This window comes from Chanodichthys erythropterus, chromosome 9 (assembly GCF_024489055.1).
Source record: "Chanodichthys erythropterus isolate Z2021 chromosome 9, ASM2448905v1, whole genome shotgun sequence".
Classification (NCBI taxonomy): Eukaryota; Metazoa; Chordata; class Actinopteri; order Cypriniformes; family Xenocyprididae; genus Chanodichthys; species Chanodichthys erythropterus.
In genome coordinates this window covers 39,200,507-39,217,086 of record NC_090229.1, presented here as the reverse complement: position 1 = coordinate 39,217,086, position 16,580 = coordinate 39,200,507, and the positions used below count along the sequence as shown (strand labels likewise).

The window sequence follows — 16,580 nt, the reverse complement described above, 5'->3', positions numbered from 1 at the left end:
TCATTGTCAATAAAATCATGTATGCACAGTTTAATTTAGTTTAGTTTTTTTTCATAGCAACTAACATTCACAAAGCACAAACCGTGGTCATGAATGTGGTAATTTACATAAGCTTTATTAGTGATTTATACTTGCTCTGATGTGAGTTCTGCTCGTTTCTTAAACGAGAATAACGAGAACCAAAAAGTCCAAAAAGTCAAACATCGGACACATTGCAGTATATCTTGTGAATGTCACGATGCAAAAGATTTTCATTTTCTCAATGCAAAGTATAGTTTTCTTTTAATTTTAGGGTGAAATGTGACATGAACGTTATTATAAGAATCAAATAAACTCTGAATGAATAAATAAATACCCAGAATGCCTAGCTGTTGTTGTTGCAGGATGTCTCAATCCGCTCCCTAGTTTCTATCCACTGGTTAGGGATTCGATGATCTCTGAATATCTGAGATGGTCCTCACTGCAGAACGCGAGATCCATCTAGATCCAACTCCTCCCACTTTACATATCCCTTATACCCGTCTCCGCTCACTGGATCTCGTGTGTTTTGCAGTGAGGGGCTACTGGAAAATCTCACAACGAATGCAATAACCAGCAAGCAATGGTTTCTCAATACAGTCACGTTGAAGCAAAATGTAATCATGTCTTGTTTAGAAATGGAGGACGAAGACATGGTGGCATTTTATGACTTCTAATAGTTTCGAAACAATAAAGATGCGTGATGAATGAAACAAGATCATCAGTGTCCCAATCTTGAGTGGCTCACGACCCTTGCTAGTGGCTGAATTTGTGTTCACTATTCTCTGATTGCCATTATTGGGAGGTAGGGAGCAGAATGAGACACAGAAACAGTGTGTTGCTCTTTCTGTGTGCGGCTGCAACATCATAACTGTGATTTTTCTTCTGTCTTTTTCTTCCCTCTTTCTGTTCCTTTGTCAATTCATCTCTCTGTTTCGCTGGGTGTCCGCAGCACTATTTTGCCGATGCATGGAATACGTTTGATGCCTTAATTGTTGTTGGTAGCATCGTTGACATTGCAATCACAGAGATCAATGTAAGTAAACACGTGATCCAGGCCCAGCGCTGTGTTGTCTCTTCTCTGTCTGTTTCTGTTCAGATATTAAAGGTGAAGTATATGTGGGTTATACTGAGGAAAGGTTCCATTTGTTTTCCCATCTTACTAGTGATTTAACAAACAGGAGGGATGTAGTCACATTATTTGAACTGTTTATTGTGCAAAAGATGTTTAAATTGGCTGTACAAGTCATTTCAACTCATTGAAATTTTTTTTAAAAATTGGACAAATTATTTTGATGAGATAAAGTAATGCCAAAACTTATGTTGCCATGACTTATTGATCATATCATTTTTTACAGTGTAACTGTGTTTAATTTGTAAGTATTTCCACTGAGGACATGAGTTCTGTCATGAAACTCTAGATGGCCAAGGCTGATAGGTCCTCAACTCTTACAATCACATCATGCTCTATAGGACATAGTTGATTGGTTCCTGCTGTATCCAGTAGCAAATGAGTTGCATGCTCAACCTTAAAATACTTGGTCAGCATTAGCATTTGCAGCGCACTTCAGAAACCCTCCATCTTCTCCAGCTGCACCTGTATAGATCTGATACGGGTAATTCATGCACATTGTGCAGCAGCAGCATGTCTTACTTGCTCACAGCAGCGTGTCCTGTACGTATTGACAGTAGCATGTCCTGTACTTGCTCTGCAACAGCAATAACTAACAGCAGCAGTGTAGCAGATCTATTCCACCAAGACCAAACAGATCAATATTGTCATATCCATTACCAATGCCAAACACTCTGAGAGTTGTCATGACAGATCTGTACTTCATGAGAAAGCTCAAAAATTCAGGCATGAGTTTGCTGTGTTCAGAGGCAACTATCTGAATGTGAGATTAATACAAGCCCTTTGATTTGTTGAAGCACACAGGAGCTGCTGTTTTTGCAGTATAGTCAGGGGTAAGATGCCCTGCGTGTTGTCTTGACAAGAAGATCTTTGTCATGTGTATGGGGCCTTGAAGCATCTGCTGTTTGAGAATGTGAAGCCTGCAGTGCATGAACAAACTCAGCATGAAACTCACCAGTGAATGACACAGAGCAATCAAAATCATAGTCCTGTTCACACTCAATCCACACACTGTGTGACAGAGACACATTGAAGTAAAGAGTGGAAGCACATTATAACATGAGGTGTTTTCCTCAGAACACGGAGGACAGCGCAAGGATTTCCATCACCTTCTTCCGTCTGTTTCGGGTCATGCGCTTAGTGAAGTTGTTGAGCAGAGGAGAGGGCATTCGCACGCTCCTGTGGACCTTCATCAAGTCATTTCAGGTACACTGCACCCTAAAAAAAATGTTGTTTACGTGAGATGCAAAATGACTTAAAATATTAAAGGCCAGATTTAGAGGTAGACCGATGGTGGATTTTACCAATAACTATAACTAGGTTGGACCACGCTATATATATATAACTGTAACTTAAGACCAACATCTGAGACTGAGACAACTGAGAAAATGTAGCTTTGATTGCAGATTAATAAAAACACATGAATTAAACTGTAGTATTGTAATTAGCAGCACTGTAAGTGTATCGTTTATTGAGCGATGTTCAATCGTGATGTCATTTCCTCCTCTGTCTCTCAGGCTCTTCCGTACGTGGCTCTGCTCATTGCCATGCTGTTCTTCATCTATGCCGTCATTGGAATGCAGGTAAATCATCTGCTGGTGTGACGCAGTGACACTCTTGTGAATTATGATACTGAGATCGTTTTATTCTCTCAGGTGTTCGGGAAGGTCGCGATGGTGGACGGAACCAGCATTAATCGTAACAATAATTTCCAGACCTTTCCGCAAGCTGTGCTCCTGCTGTTCAGGTGTGTTCATGGGAATATTTTTGTGTGTATGTGTGTGTGTGTGTGTGCACATTCTTTTAACCATTAATGGATTTTTCGGGAAAATATCTTAATATCTTCAGTCATTTTGCTTCTCCAGCAAATGTATCTTGATTTAAGAATGTTTAGATATTTGTGCTGGAAAGCAAGACAGAAACACTGAGGAAGAACATCATTTTTGAGGTGTGAATAGCATTAAGATATAACTTTTAATCAGAAATCAAGTACATTCTTTGCTCTGATGCCGAGTTTTTCATTTTGTCAGGCTATGCATCCCATTCTTCAGAATATCAAATCTACAAAATGTCATATAATTTCAACTTAATAATATATGAAATGCACATACTGTATATATTACGAATTGTAATTTACAAATTTTGCAACATTGACACAGTTATAGAACTGAACTGAATTGATCTGAATAATAACTTGAATTAGTCTCATATTTGATGGTTTGCATCACTGATTCTGTTCTTTTCCTATTTATCACCTTGAAGCTGCTATTAAACTATCTGTGTTGTATAAAGCGCTCTAGAAATACTTGACTATTACAAATGAAAAAGTGTTTACTCGTTATTGTTTTACAGTAAATATTCAGATGATTCCAGCTGTACAGTATGAGCAGTTTAGTATTGGGTCTGTTTTGATGCAGAACTGAGTGCTGTATATTGTTGCAGGAACACCGTACCATAGAGAGCTCATTCACAGTGAGATTTAAAGGGATATTTCAACAAAAAATGACAATTCTGTCATCATGTACTCACTTTCACGTCGTTCCAAACTTTTGAGACATTTTGTTCATCTTTGGAACACGGATAACGATATTTTTGATGAATTCTCAGAGATTTCTGTCCCTCCATTGAAAGTCTATTCACCCTAAATGTTCATAAAGAGATGGTAAAATAAATCCTCATGAATTAAACGGTTTATTTCAAGACTTCTGAAGAGACACGATCGCTTCATATGATGAACAGATTTAATTTAGGCTTTTATTCACTTATAAACATTTGGATGAACAGACTTTTAGTGGAGGGACACAAATTTCTTAAAAAATATCTTCATTTGTGTCTCAGAGATGAAGGAAAATCTTATGGGTTTGGAATGACATAAAGGGTGAGTAAATGATGACAGAATTTCATTTCCCTCTAAAATCAAACTGACTTTGTCATCAATTATAGTATGGGATTAATATGGTGTGTCATGGTCTTTTCTCTGGGCGTGGGTCAGATGTGCGACGGGCGAGGCGTGGCAGCAGATCATGTTGGCGTGTCTGCCCGGCAAACAGTGCGACTCTGAGTCCGACTATAACCCTGGAGAGGAGAAAACCTGCGGCAGCTCCTTCGCCATCCTCTACTTCATCAGCTTCTACATGCTCTGTGCTTTTCTGGTACCTCAAAATATTTGAGCTTTTAACGTGTTAAAAACGTGTTAATCAGAAAATGTCATAATTACTGTTAAAGAGGACCTATGGTGCTTTTCTGTTCATCTCTCTTTAGTGTGTAATGTTGCAGTTTGAGTTCTTCTCTATATCAGTGTCAGTGTTTCTGAACTCCATCTTGAGTTTTCTTCACAATATTCCTCATTTAAATAATTCATGCGCAGAATAAAGGGGCGGGGCCTGCTTGAGTTGAAACTGGCGGTCATGGTAAGGGGCGGGACATTTCCCAAACACCAATCACAACACACTGCTCCAGCCGACCAATCAGAGCACATTCAGCTCAGTTACAGTGTGGTGTCCCTCAAGGGTCAATCTTAGGACCTTGTTATTTTCACTGAACATGCTTTGCTTGAGCTTTATCTTATCATTGTTATGCTAATGATTCCCAGATTTATTTCCCAGTGAGTGTAGACAAGAATTGTTCATCTGAGAACACCCTAAACTGATTCGAACATATTAAACATTGGCTGGCAAACAATTTCTTAATTAAATGAGAGCAAAACCGAAGTTTTGATTTTAGGTTAGTCTGTGTCCTGTTTACCTGGCTTGACTGCCCAGTTAGGTCCTTTGTCATTTAATGCACATAGATCATGTGACTCATCAGTGCTGTCGTCAAGGGCAGCTTTTACCACCTGATTACTGAATAGATTGAAGTTGATTAATACATGATGTTGTATTTAAATGTTTTAATTTATTGTATTGTGTTTTATATTTAATTTTAAAATTAAGTTTGCTTGATCTGTTGAGCAGTTTGGGTCAACTTGTGTTTTTATAAATAAATTTGCTTTATAAATAAAGCTTGACTTGAAGGAGGGGATTCATAGAGACCGGAACTGAACAGAGCCGCAACAATGTCAAAAATGGGAAAAAAAAAAAAGTGTTTTCTGAACACTTCACTTCTATAGAGCCCAAAACACAATCAAGAGTTTGTGAAAGCGCACAATAGGTCCTCTTTATGCATATTGAGTTTGTAATAATCATGCATCTACTCGTGCTGTTATTGTCCTTTTCTCTTTAACTTCTCTCTGAGCTTTTATTTGATTTAGTTAGTTGATGCAAATGTTGCTCCCCCTCCCCCCAGATCATTAATTTGTTTGTCGCTGTCATCATGGACAACTTTGACTACCTGACGCGTGATTGGTCGATTCTTGGACCGCATCATTTAGATGAATTCAAGAGGATTTGGTCGGAATATGATCCAGAGGCCAAGTATATATGCAAAAGATGTTGTACTTCTAGTTCACATTGTATGTTTTGTTTGACACTGAATACTGTGTGTGTGTGTGTGTGTGTGTGTGTGTGTGTGTGTGTGTGTGTGTGTGTGTGTGTGTTCATCAGGGGTCGTATCAAACACTTAGATGTGGTGACGCTGCTGCGCAGGATTCAGCCACCGCTGGGCTTTGGCAAGCTGTGTCCTCATAGAGTGGCATGCAAGGTATAAAACACACACACACACACACACACACACACACACACACACACACACACACACACACACACACACACACACCAATGTAACAACCAAAGTTTTTGTTTTTTCAATTTTTTCAAATAAAAATCAATCATTCACAATGCAGATATGAAGTGGTTAGATTTGAACACATTTACGATCCAGAACGACTCCCACACAAATGCAAAATAAATGGTGAAATTATAACAGGATTTTTTATTCTCAATTAAAATCAGAATTTTCAAATAAATATTATTTTAATAATGATTTTAAAATAATAAATAAATCCTCTTTAAATAATACTTAAAAAATAAAAACATGTCCCCCTGCTGTCCACCTTGCTAACAATTATTGCAATATCTGACACTTCAATATATATAGAAAAACCTAAAAAAGTGTCAAAATTAAAATTAAAAATGCTAAAACTTTAAAATACTGAAAAAAAACTGTCTTTAGGACCCAGGAGAACAATTCATTTGCTCTATATAGAGCTATGAGGCCATCTAGTGGCAAGAGTCAAGAAAAATCATGCTATATTATTTTTTTTCCACAAGAGTTCGGCAGAGACACAATGTGAGATATTTTGAGCTGAATTAAAAGGGTTAACCATGAAATGTTGTTATTTTGAATTCAAGTTGAAAGAATGTGAAGAATGTGCTTAAATTATTATTATTTGCATTATTTATTGATAAAATCTAGTAATTTAATGATAAATAAAATAAAAAAATATAAAAAAATTGCATTTAAAAATAGAAAAAAATATCATCAAAATGAAATGATATAAGCTTTCCGGACAAAAAAAAAAAAAGTATAATGTTAGGGCTTCGGATCATTTTGACCACGAGGGAAGGATTTGTTCAAATCTGCGAGGAGAGGATGTTAATTTGTACTTTTTAAATTTTAAAGTGAATGCAATCACTGATGAAACTATTATCAAATAAATAAATGCAAAAACAATATTTCAGCACAATGATATTATGATAGACGATTATATAATTGTTCAATTGTAAAAACATGAAATAACGATTTAAAACATTTACAGTGTCACAGACTGTACTGATTCAGTGGCTGTTGTGTCTAACACCATTCTGTATTTTCAGCAAGATTATTATCATCAGAATATTTTCAGCAGAATTATGAGTATTTTCTCTTGCTTTGTGTCTGGGGGAACATTAGCACAAATTCAGCAGTTAAGCACAAAAATATAATTGCACCCCTACTGTCATTAACAATAATTATATAAGTACATGATGATCATCACAATTTTCAGTCAAAGTCTGCAAATTCAGTCATTTTAGGCCACAAAAATCTGGGGGGGAAAAGTCCTGTGAAATCCTGACGGGACTGTCTAAGAGCCTGTCATATATGACACTGTTCACTCAAGGAAGTGTAAATATAAACACACATCACACCCGCAGACTAACACAGTCTAAACGTCGCTCTTTCTCTTAATAATCTGTCTGCAGAGGTTGGTTGCCATGAATATGCCACTAAATAGTGACGGAACGGTCATGTTCAACGCCACCCTGTTCGCTCTGGTCAGAACTGCTCTGAAAATCAAGACTGAAGGTAAAGCTTTGCTCATGGAGACTCTCACGTGTCAATGTGTGCTTAGTCACGACTGTGTGTCTCTCAGGCAATCTGGAACAAGCAAATGAGGAGTTACGAGCCGTCATCAAGAAGATCTGGAAGAGAACCAGCATGAAACTGCTGGACCAAGTGGTGCCACCTGCTGGAGGTCAAACACACACACACACCCGTTTGTCTCACTATATTTGTATATACTATACAGTATATATATCATCTTAAAGACTCCCATTGATTTTAGATCAAGTTAATGATAGTTTACATCACCTAATCTGACCCCGACCCCTAAACATAACCCTCACAGAAACGTGAGAAACACCAGATTTAAATAGAGACATGATTTGGCTGATTTATACGCTTTTTTATCTAACGAGGTCTGATCACTACTCAGAGTTTATCAGGGTTCACTGTGAGGACATTTCTGAATAGTCAGGACGTTTTGGACCTGACACGTATAGTCAACACACACACACACACAATATATGTCAATGAACTACACCTGCGGTTATCAGAAAAAATTCTAATAATTCTAAATAATTATTATTAAAATTATTAATAAATATCTATCTATTTTAATACATTTATCTGCTAAATTATTATTAAATATCTATCTATCTATCTATCTATCTATCTATCTATCTATCTATCTATCTATCTATCTATCTATCTATCTAGCTATCTATCATAGCAACCACCCAGAACAACCTAGCAACCGCATAGCAACCAACCAGAACACCATGGCGACCGACTAGCAACCACAAAAATCACTCTGGCAACATCCTAGTAACTAACACGAGTACCTTAGCAACCACATAGCAACCACCCGAGTACCCTAGCAACCGCATAGCAACACCTTAGCAACCACCCAGAGTACCTTAGCAACCGCATAACACCCTAGCAACTGCCTTGAGTACCCTGTCTCTATCTATCTATCTATCTATCTATCTATCTATCTATCACTTCTCATCTATCTATCTATCTATCTATCAGAACTACTAAACTAAAACTTAAACTTTCAAACTTTCAAACTCTCAAACTTAAATCTTTTAAAACTACTTCAAACTTTCTGGACCGGCTTTTTCAAGCCAACCTAAAGTTTGTCTTCAAACATTTTTATCTAGTTCTAAATTAACATCCACTGAAACCAAAGTAGTGAAATTATTATAAAATTATTGTTTTGATTCAAGTACACAGACACCTAATATAAAGTGGGACCAACACTTTTTTACAAAATGTAGCTATACATACAATATAGTTGTCTATAATGAAATGAGTGTGTGTGTGTGTGTGTGTGTTTAGACGATGAGATCACTGTTGGGAAGTTCTATGCCACTTTCCTGATTCAAGACTACTTCAGGAAGTTCAGGAAACGCAAAGAGCAAGGACTTGTGGGAGGCCAACCGCTTTTCAACACCACCACCGCTCTACAGGTGACGACACACTCCAGACCTGATTCACTAAAGCTTGTGTAAAAACACTGATGGATCCTGCCAGAACGTGCTGTGCTCATGTGGCCCACTGAGGAGATTCATGCGTAACTGAACAGACATTGAACATAACATGATTTCATGAATGATACTGATATGAATGAGGCTTTTATTATGTTTTGTATGACTGCCACAAATATTGAGCGTTTGATATTTTGCCCTAAAAACTATGGAAGCTTGTTTCCACCACAAAAAATAAAAAAATAAAAAAGTTTATTTTTATATATAATTCAGACTTTCTAACTCATTTCCAGCTTATAGCTCACAAAAAGTCATAATTATGAGTTATAAAGTCCAAATTGTGAATTATAAAATTGTGCCAGAATTGAGAAAAAGAGAGAAAAGTCTAATTTTTTAAAAATATTTTTATTCTGTGGCAGAAACGAGCTTCTATGAAAAACTGATGACAGTTATGCCATATATAAAAGAGGGGAAGCAGAAAGTGCTTTCTGTAAATGTTGCTCATTTGGACACAATTCTGTAAAAAGTCTCCTGTATCATAATAATGATGAATGTGTCACAGAAACTGTGTGTTTTCATCCGTCTCTTCTGCAGGCTGGTCTGCGCACACTGCATGATATCGGCCCTGAGATCCGTCGAGCCATATCATGTGATCTGCAGGATGAAGGTCTAGTGGACGTCAACCTCCACGAGGAGGAAGAGATATACGGGGTAGAGCTCATCTAACTTCAGGAACAGAACACTGAGCTTGTGAATCAAAGGTCTCGGGTGTGAACTGATAAAATACCTAGTCGTTCTGGATAAAAGCATCTAAAGCAACATAAAAGTTCCTCTCGACCACTAAAAAGACGTCACTACATCACTAAAACATAATGGTTGAATCGTCCAGTCAACTTTTTTTGTCTTGTTAAGATATATTCCCTGAAAAAAAAAAAATATTAAGTAAGGGCACCTCTTATGCTTCTTTTTTATTTTTCCTTTCCTTTAGTGTGTCATGTAGCTGTTTGTGCATGTAAATATCTGTAAAGTTACCAAACACAGAGTCTACACTAAAGAGAGTGAATCTCTACAACAGAACACACTGGCCTGAAACGCCTCGTTTGTAGTCCTGCGATTGACCCTTCGCAAAGACCCGCCCCCTTAGTTACTGTTGCTCTGTCCGACAAGCCGTGGCGCCGTCACGCCACACAGTGATAAATACATCGCGGAGCAAAGAGGACACTGACAACACGTCGACAGACGAGACAGAGCAGGTTACTTATGATATTAAACAAAGTCCCAGCTTTAAAACTGTGTAAAGAAATTGAACAATAAAAGCGTTTTGTGACAGATCGCTGTAGCGCCTCAGCTCAAACGGCTCGTGATCCGATCATCTCTTCCTACTAGTTCATTTATAGCATCAAACAAACATGAATGAACATCAGAGGAATGTTGTTTCGAACACAGAAAGACGAAAATACATGCATTTTTCAAGTTCAAGTCCACCGAGGTTAATCTTCAACTGCTTTGTCGGACAAAATGGCGGATTTGGCGTTATGATTGGTTAGATCGCTTGTCAATCAAACTCCCAGCGAAGGGTCAATTATTTTCGTGAATTAGGCACTGTCCCAAAAGGCACACTTCATGTGCTCTTCATGTCTTGTGGTCACAGGATCTGACTTTGACCCGGGAATGAGCCACCCTCCCCGGGCTAGAGGAGGAGGTCAGAGAGCATGGAGGTTTGACTGACTGACGGTTCTATGTCCGTGTTATTTTGTCTAAGTCCAGTTTGTCTCCAACACCTCTATGGCCTGTTTTCTGCTTGTCTAGGCTGGAGAACGCTCTCCAGAGGGTGGCTAGGTCTGACTTTGACCAGGAACGAGCCACCTTCCCCGGGCTAGAGGAGGAGGTCGGAGAGCATGGATGTTTGACTGAACGCAGCCACTTTGGACTTAGTCTTTTTCGAGGAGGAATTTCCCCCAGGGTGTCTTTCGCTCCACAGGGTGTCTGTTCAGTCCACAAGGCCGTAGGGTGTCCCATTTATCATTTTAGGTTTCAGAAGGGTGCTTGTTTGTGCCCTCGATGAGCACTTTACCTCCGCAGCAGACAGTCAAAGCTTTACTGCGTGAAAGTGTGGATTCGGAGGAAGACTATGAGGGATTAGGGTTTCATTTGGGACAGGGCCTTAGCTACATCACCATGTGACACATTTGCATAATGCCCACCTACTGGCTGCTTTGGCCCGCCCTCAAAGAACAGTTGGGTGATTTCACTTTGTCGAGGAGACCCTGATTTTTTTTGACTGTGAGGGTAAAAAATCATTGTACGGACTTCCAGTACCAACGGTATAGTTACCTTAGATATAATACTGCTTACTGCTGCTCGTGAAGCCTCGAGAGCTGAAAAATTAGTATGGTAAAAGGTGTTTAATTTCCGACACGTACTCTGAACGGTTGACCTATCAAAACTGACCAATCAGAGCAGACTGGGCTTTTCAGAAAGGCAGAGCTTTAAGGAGACAGGAACTAAAACAGCGTTTTAGTTGTTTTAGGGTAAAAAGAGCAGCTGCAGCGATGTACAGTATGAGAGAAATACTTTAAATCATGTAAAAATATTCTAGCAGACCACAAAAAATAAAGTTATAAATTAGCATAAAATGGGCACTTTAAAAAAGATCTAATATCTAACTGTGGTTTTATGTTTAAAACAACACCAGCAATTTCGAAAAATAATGTTTTCAAAGTAAATACTTCCTGTTAAGGATCTCAATATATATCAAAGAAGCCAGTGAAACTAGGGAAATGATATTTTCGATCCTGTTGTCTGTATTTGCAGAGGAATGGAGTGATTGGGAGTCTGGTCAATCATGTGAGTGGAGATCAGTACGGCAGCAGCGTTACCCAGCGTCCTCTGCAGCTCCCGCTCCCTCTGTGCCAGTCCATGTCAGACAGCAGATCATCCAACTCAAATATCAACAATGCCAACGTGCCAGCGGCTCCTGCCTTCACCAACGGCTGGCACGGTCGCTGCCGCCGTTCCTCCAGGGGCCTGGTGTCCTCTCTGAGCTCCTACCTCAACCTCAGGAGTGATGGAGAACTACAGCTCAGGACTCACTCCAAGAGGTGAGAGGTCACATGACCACTCAGATTACCACAGGAAACTGAATCCTGAAAACAAACATCATAGAACATTTCACATAGAAGCAAGTTCCTGTAACAGTTTGTGCTCAATCGTAACAGAATTAAATCAAAGCACAAGAAAAACAGATTCTCTGGAGTGGTGCGGTGGTGATGTTGGCTAGTGGTTTGTGTACTAATGATCTGATGCTCCAATGTCTCGCAGGCCTTGCTCCAGTGCTGTCGGATATCCCACTATCCACGTCCAGAACCCCAGCCACGGTGACATCAGCGATGATGACAGGAACTCTGTGACAGAGTATTACAGCGGAGACGAGTTTCACGAGGATGACGTCATGCTGGCTAGAGACAGGTATCGCTTGAACTCTTTTCAGAAAGTGTATATCAGTAATCAGCCATATCAAAATATCTTCTCTTTGTTTCTCTGTCAAGGTCGTACCAAGACTTTCAGGACACTCTGAGTGACTGTGCTGCAGTTAGACCGCAGGATGTGTGCGAATGCATCTGTGACGATGATGAGCAGCTCATATCCCAGCAGCCCCAGAGGTCATCGAAACGACTCCTGCTGTCCCCGGCTCAGTGTGAGCTATTACAAAAAACTACATTCAAACGTTTGTAGAAAATGTTGGCTGTATGGAAATTTTACAAGCTTTAAATTCAGTGAAGTGGAAAGAAGACAACGTTGAATGAATTGACATGTTTTGTCAGCATGTTTTAACAAGTTGCTTGCATTATTGACACATTGCAGTAAATAGTACAAAAAAGTATTTCATAAATTATGAAGATCAAATTGCTTACATTCATTGTAAAGTTCAGACTTTAAGCTTTCAAATGACATTTATTTTGTGGAGTCAAATTAATGCCTTAAAGTTTTGCACAAAAATAAAGTTTTGCAAAACACAAAAAAGAATTGAGCAATAAAAAAATGTTTTGCAAACAAAAAATAAAAATTGCAAAGGAAAAATAAAGTATTGAGTGGAAAAAAATAAGTTTTGCAAACATAAATAATAAAATAAAGTAGTGCAAAAATAAAAATATAATCAATTACAAAAATCAATGACAGCTGTAATCCTATTTTATCTTTGCCACATAATTTTCATGCTCAAACCTACTAAATCATTTGTAACGCTCATTTTATTCTGCGTTTCAGTCAAGCGTGCGCTCACGATACCGGTTTTCTTTTGCGCTGCACTGTTCTGTGCGGATCTCTTTATGGCACTGGTTTGACGTGGGGGTGGAGTCAAGAAACGGGGGCACGCCCCCGCGAAATACATTGGAGGGGAACGTAATCGGCGACAGGTGAAATAATTCTTTGACATGGTTAAAAATAATGCATGGTTTGTTTTTGTTGGTTTGTTTAGCATATGTTGTCGCCGATTACGACCCCCTCCAATGCATTTCTTATAGTAATATGACCCGTTGCGCTCTGTCTCACTGCCTGTATCCACTTTTGTGTCCTTAAACATTCGTTTTTTGGGGTTATATATACTTATTTCTGGGTTTTTTAGCTTGTTAGCTGTACAGCTTTAGGCATTGTTCTGTTATTTGTAACGAGTCAGAAAAGACAAGAAGGCAGCCTGGAAACGGTTGGATTGTTTTTCCCCCGGTGGGCGTGGTTTTCAGATTTTAATAAATGCGCTCTCTCTCTGTGCTTGATCTGTTCTGTTGCGATCTGCGTCTCCTGTCGATGACGTGTTTCGCGGGGGCGTGCCCCCGTTTCTTGACTCCACCCCCACGTCAAACCAGTGCCATAAAGAGATCCGCACAGAAAAGTGCAGCGCAAAAGAAAACCGGTATCGTGAGCGCACGCTTGACTGAAACACAGAATAAAATGAGCGTTGCAAATGATTTTGTAGGTTTGAGCATGAAAAATATGTGGCAAAGATAAAATAGGATTACAGCTGTCATTGATTTTTGTAATTGATTATATTTTTATTTTTGCACTACTTTATTTTATTATTTATGTTTGCAAAACTTATTTTTTTCTGCTCAATACTTTATTTTTCCTTTGCAATTCTTTATTTTTGTTTGCAAAACATTTTTTTATTGCTCAATTCTTTTTTTTTTGTTTTGCAAAACTTTATTTTTGTGCAAAACTTTAAGGCATTCATTTGACTCCATACTATTTTGTGTTGATCAAGGCAGTAGTTTTGAAAAATATGATTATTAATTGTTTTGTAGCTATGTGGCACCCGCGGGCAGAACATTCTGGTTTAGCAGGATGACTCGGTAATCATTAAGAGTTAAACTAAATGGTTGGATGCATTAAAAAGCTGAGTTTCTAAGCTTTAAAATGATACCTATTTTGTGTTATTCCTGTCAGTGTTTGCAAACTATTTCTTTTGGTGTATTAACTTGCATGGACTAATTGTTCACCACAAGACTAGTAATATGCACTAACAAAGTAAATGGGGTCAATTTTGATTTCATGCCGACTTTAAGGGGTTAAAGGAGAAATTGTAAGGAACAAATGTTGACTGCTGTCTGTTGTGATGCAGAGTGCCATAATTTTCCAAAATGGTCTCTTTTTAAGATAGATATCATTACATAGATATTTCGTCATACACGGTGAAAGAGTAAGAAATGCTGCTTTATAGCTCAAGGTTTCTCTGTATATTAGGTAGTTTTTTTTTTCATGTGTGTATACATACAAAATAATGCATATTGATGTGTGCATTCTTTCATACAGCCTCTCACAAGCCTGCTTTCCATTTCGAGTGTCTGCGCAAACAGAGCAGTCAAGATGAGATCCCCCTGCATCCCGCGGGTCTCCCGTCACAGCATCAGGTGATCAGCGCAAAACCAGACATGACGTCTCGAGCAAAAAAAAGTGACCCGAATATTGAAAAATGTGTCCTAGTGATGGCAAAAAAACCCTGTAATGTTAACAATTACTGAAAGAATAAGCATTTGTAAAAGTGTCAAATGTCTGCTATTGGGGTGAACGGTCTGAAAGTACAGATTGTGACAGAAGTGTTGGTTTTCCAGCATCTCACAGCAGCTTCATTTATTCTCGCGGCTCCACAGGTGAAGACAGCGACCGGTCAAGAATTGAGTCGAGCCCGTCTCTCTCCGACTCGCTCCATCCGCTCATGGGTCACGCCTCCGACCACGCCTCCACCCTACACCCCTCTGATCCAGACCGCGGTCAGCGCCAGCAGCACTCCGGGATTGGTTCACAGGGGCTTCTGGAACTCCCAGCAAGGCTCTGATTGGTCAGCACGTTCCCCCTCCCTCTTGAAGGTTCCACCGCGGTTGAGCGGCCATCATCTGCAGCAGCGGAGCAGCGCTCACAGTCTGGTGGAAGCGGTGAGGGACCACACTCCACATTCATTGTCACGTTGTGTTAAATGTGTTAAAAACTTGCCGCACTGACACAATGCCTTTTGTTGTAGGTGATGATATCTGGGGGACTGGGCAAATACGCAAAGGATCCAAAGTTTGTGACGGTGACAAAACACGAGATTGCCGATGCTTGTGAAATGACAATTGATGAGATGGAAAGCGCTGCTAGCAACTTACTGAACGTCACACTAGGCCACGGGCCGGAGGCAGAGGAGACGGGGTTGTGTCAGAGCAACGTCCGCGACTACAGCGATGAGGAGACGGACTCGAGCAGCAGACGCGAGGAGGATCTCACCGACGAAATGATCTACGTCTCAGCATTATAGTAAAAAAACCCAACAAAACTAAATCATGTAGAAAAATGAATGAATGAATGAATGAATTAATGAGGTAATTGTGCCTTTAAACGGGAGTATCTGTTGGCTTACGTGGACCAATCTCTTTACGTTTATGCATTTGGATCTTTTCATTTAGTTAGCAAACCTTGTCTTGGGAAATTTCCGGCAAGATCCAAATGTGATGACATCATCAGCCCAAGTGTTTTCCTCTGAATCTATGCATGGACTGGACAGTGGCTGGTTAGTTGGTTCAAAGGTTGAATAGCCAAAGTCCACCTGTTCAGCTACTGAAAAGACCCATTCAGGACACGTTCAAAAAACACGTTGAAAATTATATGAAGCAGTTGCATTGGTAAACGCTTCACAGCAATACCTCCTGGTTGGATGAATGAACTATATTCCAAGTCTTTCAAATTAAATTTCACAAAAATGTAAGTCATTATTGACTTGAATGTCTCCTTTTTTCTACTTTCACATATTTAAATGTAGTGTGTCAAGCTGAGTTGTGTTTGGCATCATCAACGTCAAATCTGCCACAACACATCTATATAAGGCATACCGGAATACACGATTGAGTCTGATCCTCTCACTGATTGCTGTTGTCTCACTTGGAATATAGTGCACAGATTGCATAAACTATGGAAATATGAACTTCTCATTTGTGTATAATGGGAAAACAGTAACGGGTTTGAAACAACAAGGTGAGAGAATATTTTTGGGTGAATATAAGGTGATCTTTAGGTCTTAAAATACTTCATGTGATTTTTACTAAATCTTCTGTGTTTATTTTGATGATTAATTAAAAATCAAACTTCAGAAGGACTCTGGAAAAGGACTCTTGACTTGAGGAAATCATTCAGCCAATAGTTCCAGCTGAGATGATACATATGCCTCAAAACTGATAATACTAAATGCATAAGTTTCAAAACCGATAATTCTGAGA

General features: G+C 39.1%; 1 protein-coding gene across 1 annotated transcript in view; it reads left to right on the top strand.

Moving 5' to 3' along the window:
- cacna1db (calcium channel, voltage-dependent, L type, alpha 1D subunit, b) overlaps positions 1-16,094 on the top strand; it is a 54,265-nt gene extending 38,171 nt beyond the window's left edge. The window contains 17 exon segments of the mRNA XM_067394146.1: positions 971-1,054; positions 2,228-2,356; positions 2,668-2,733; positions 2,806-2,897; positions 4,143-4,302; positions 5,435-5,562; positions 5,692-5,788; positions 7,270-7,372; positions 7,440-7,541; positions 8,690-8,820; positions 9,433-9,549; positions 11,653-11,939; positions 12,160-12,306; positions 12,387-12,535; positions 14,644-14,741; positions 14,982-15,263; positions 15,350-16,094. Of these exon segments, the coding sequence (XP_067250247.1) occupies positions 971-1,054; positions 2,228-2,356; positions 2,668-2,733; positions 2,806-2,897; positions 4,143-4,302; positions 5,435-5,562; positions 5,692-5,788; positions 7,270-7,372; positions 7,440-7,541; positions 8,690-8,820; positions 9,433-9,549; positions 11,653-11,939; positions 12,160-12,306; positions 12,387-12,535; positions 14,644-14,741; positions 14,982-15,263; positions 15,350-15,625 (2,448 nt within the window). The 3' untranslated portion in view covers positions 15,626-16,094.
- Positions 16,095-16,580: the final 486 nt, after the last annotated feature.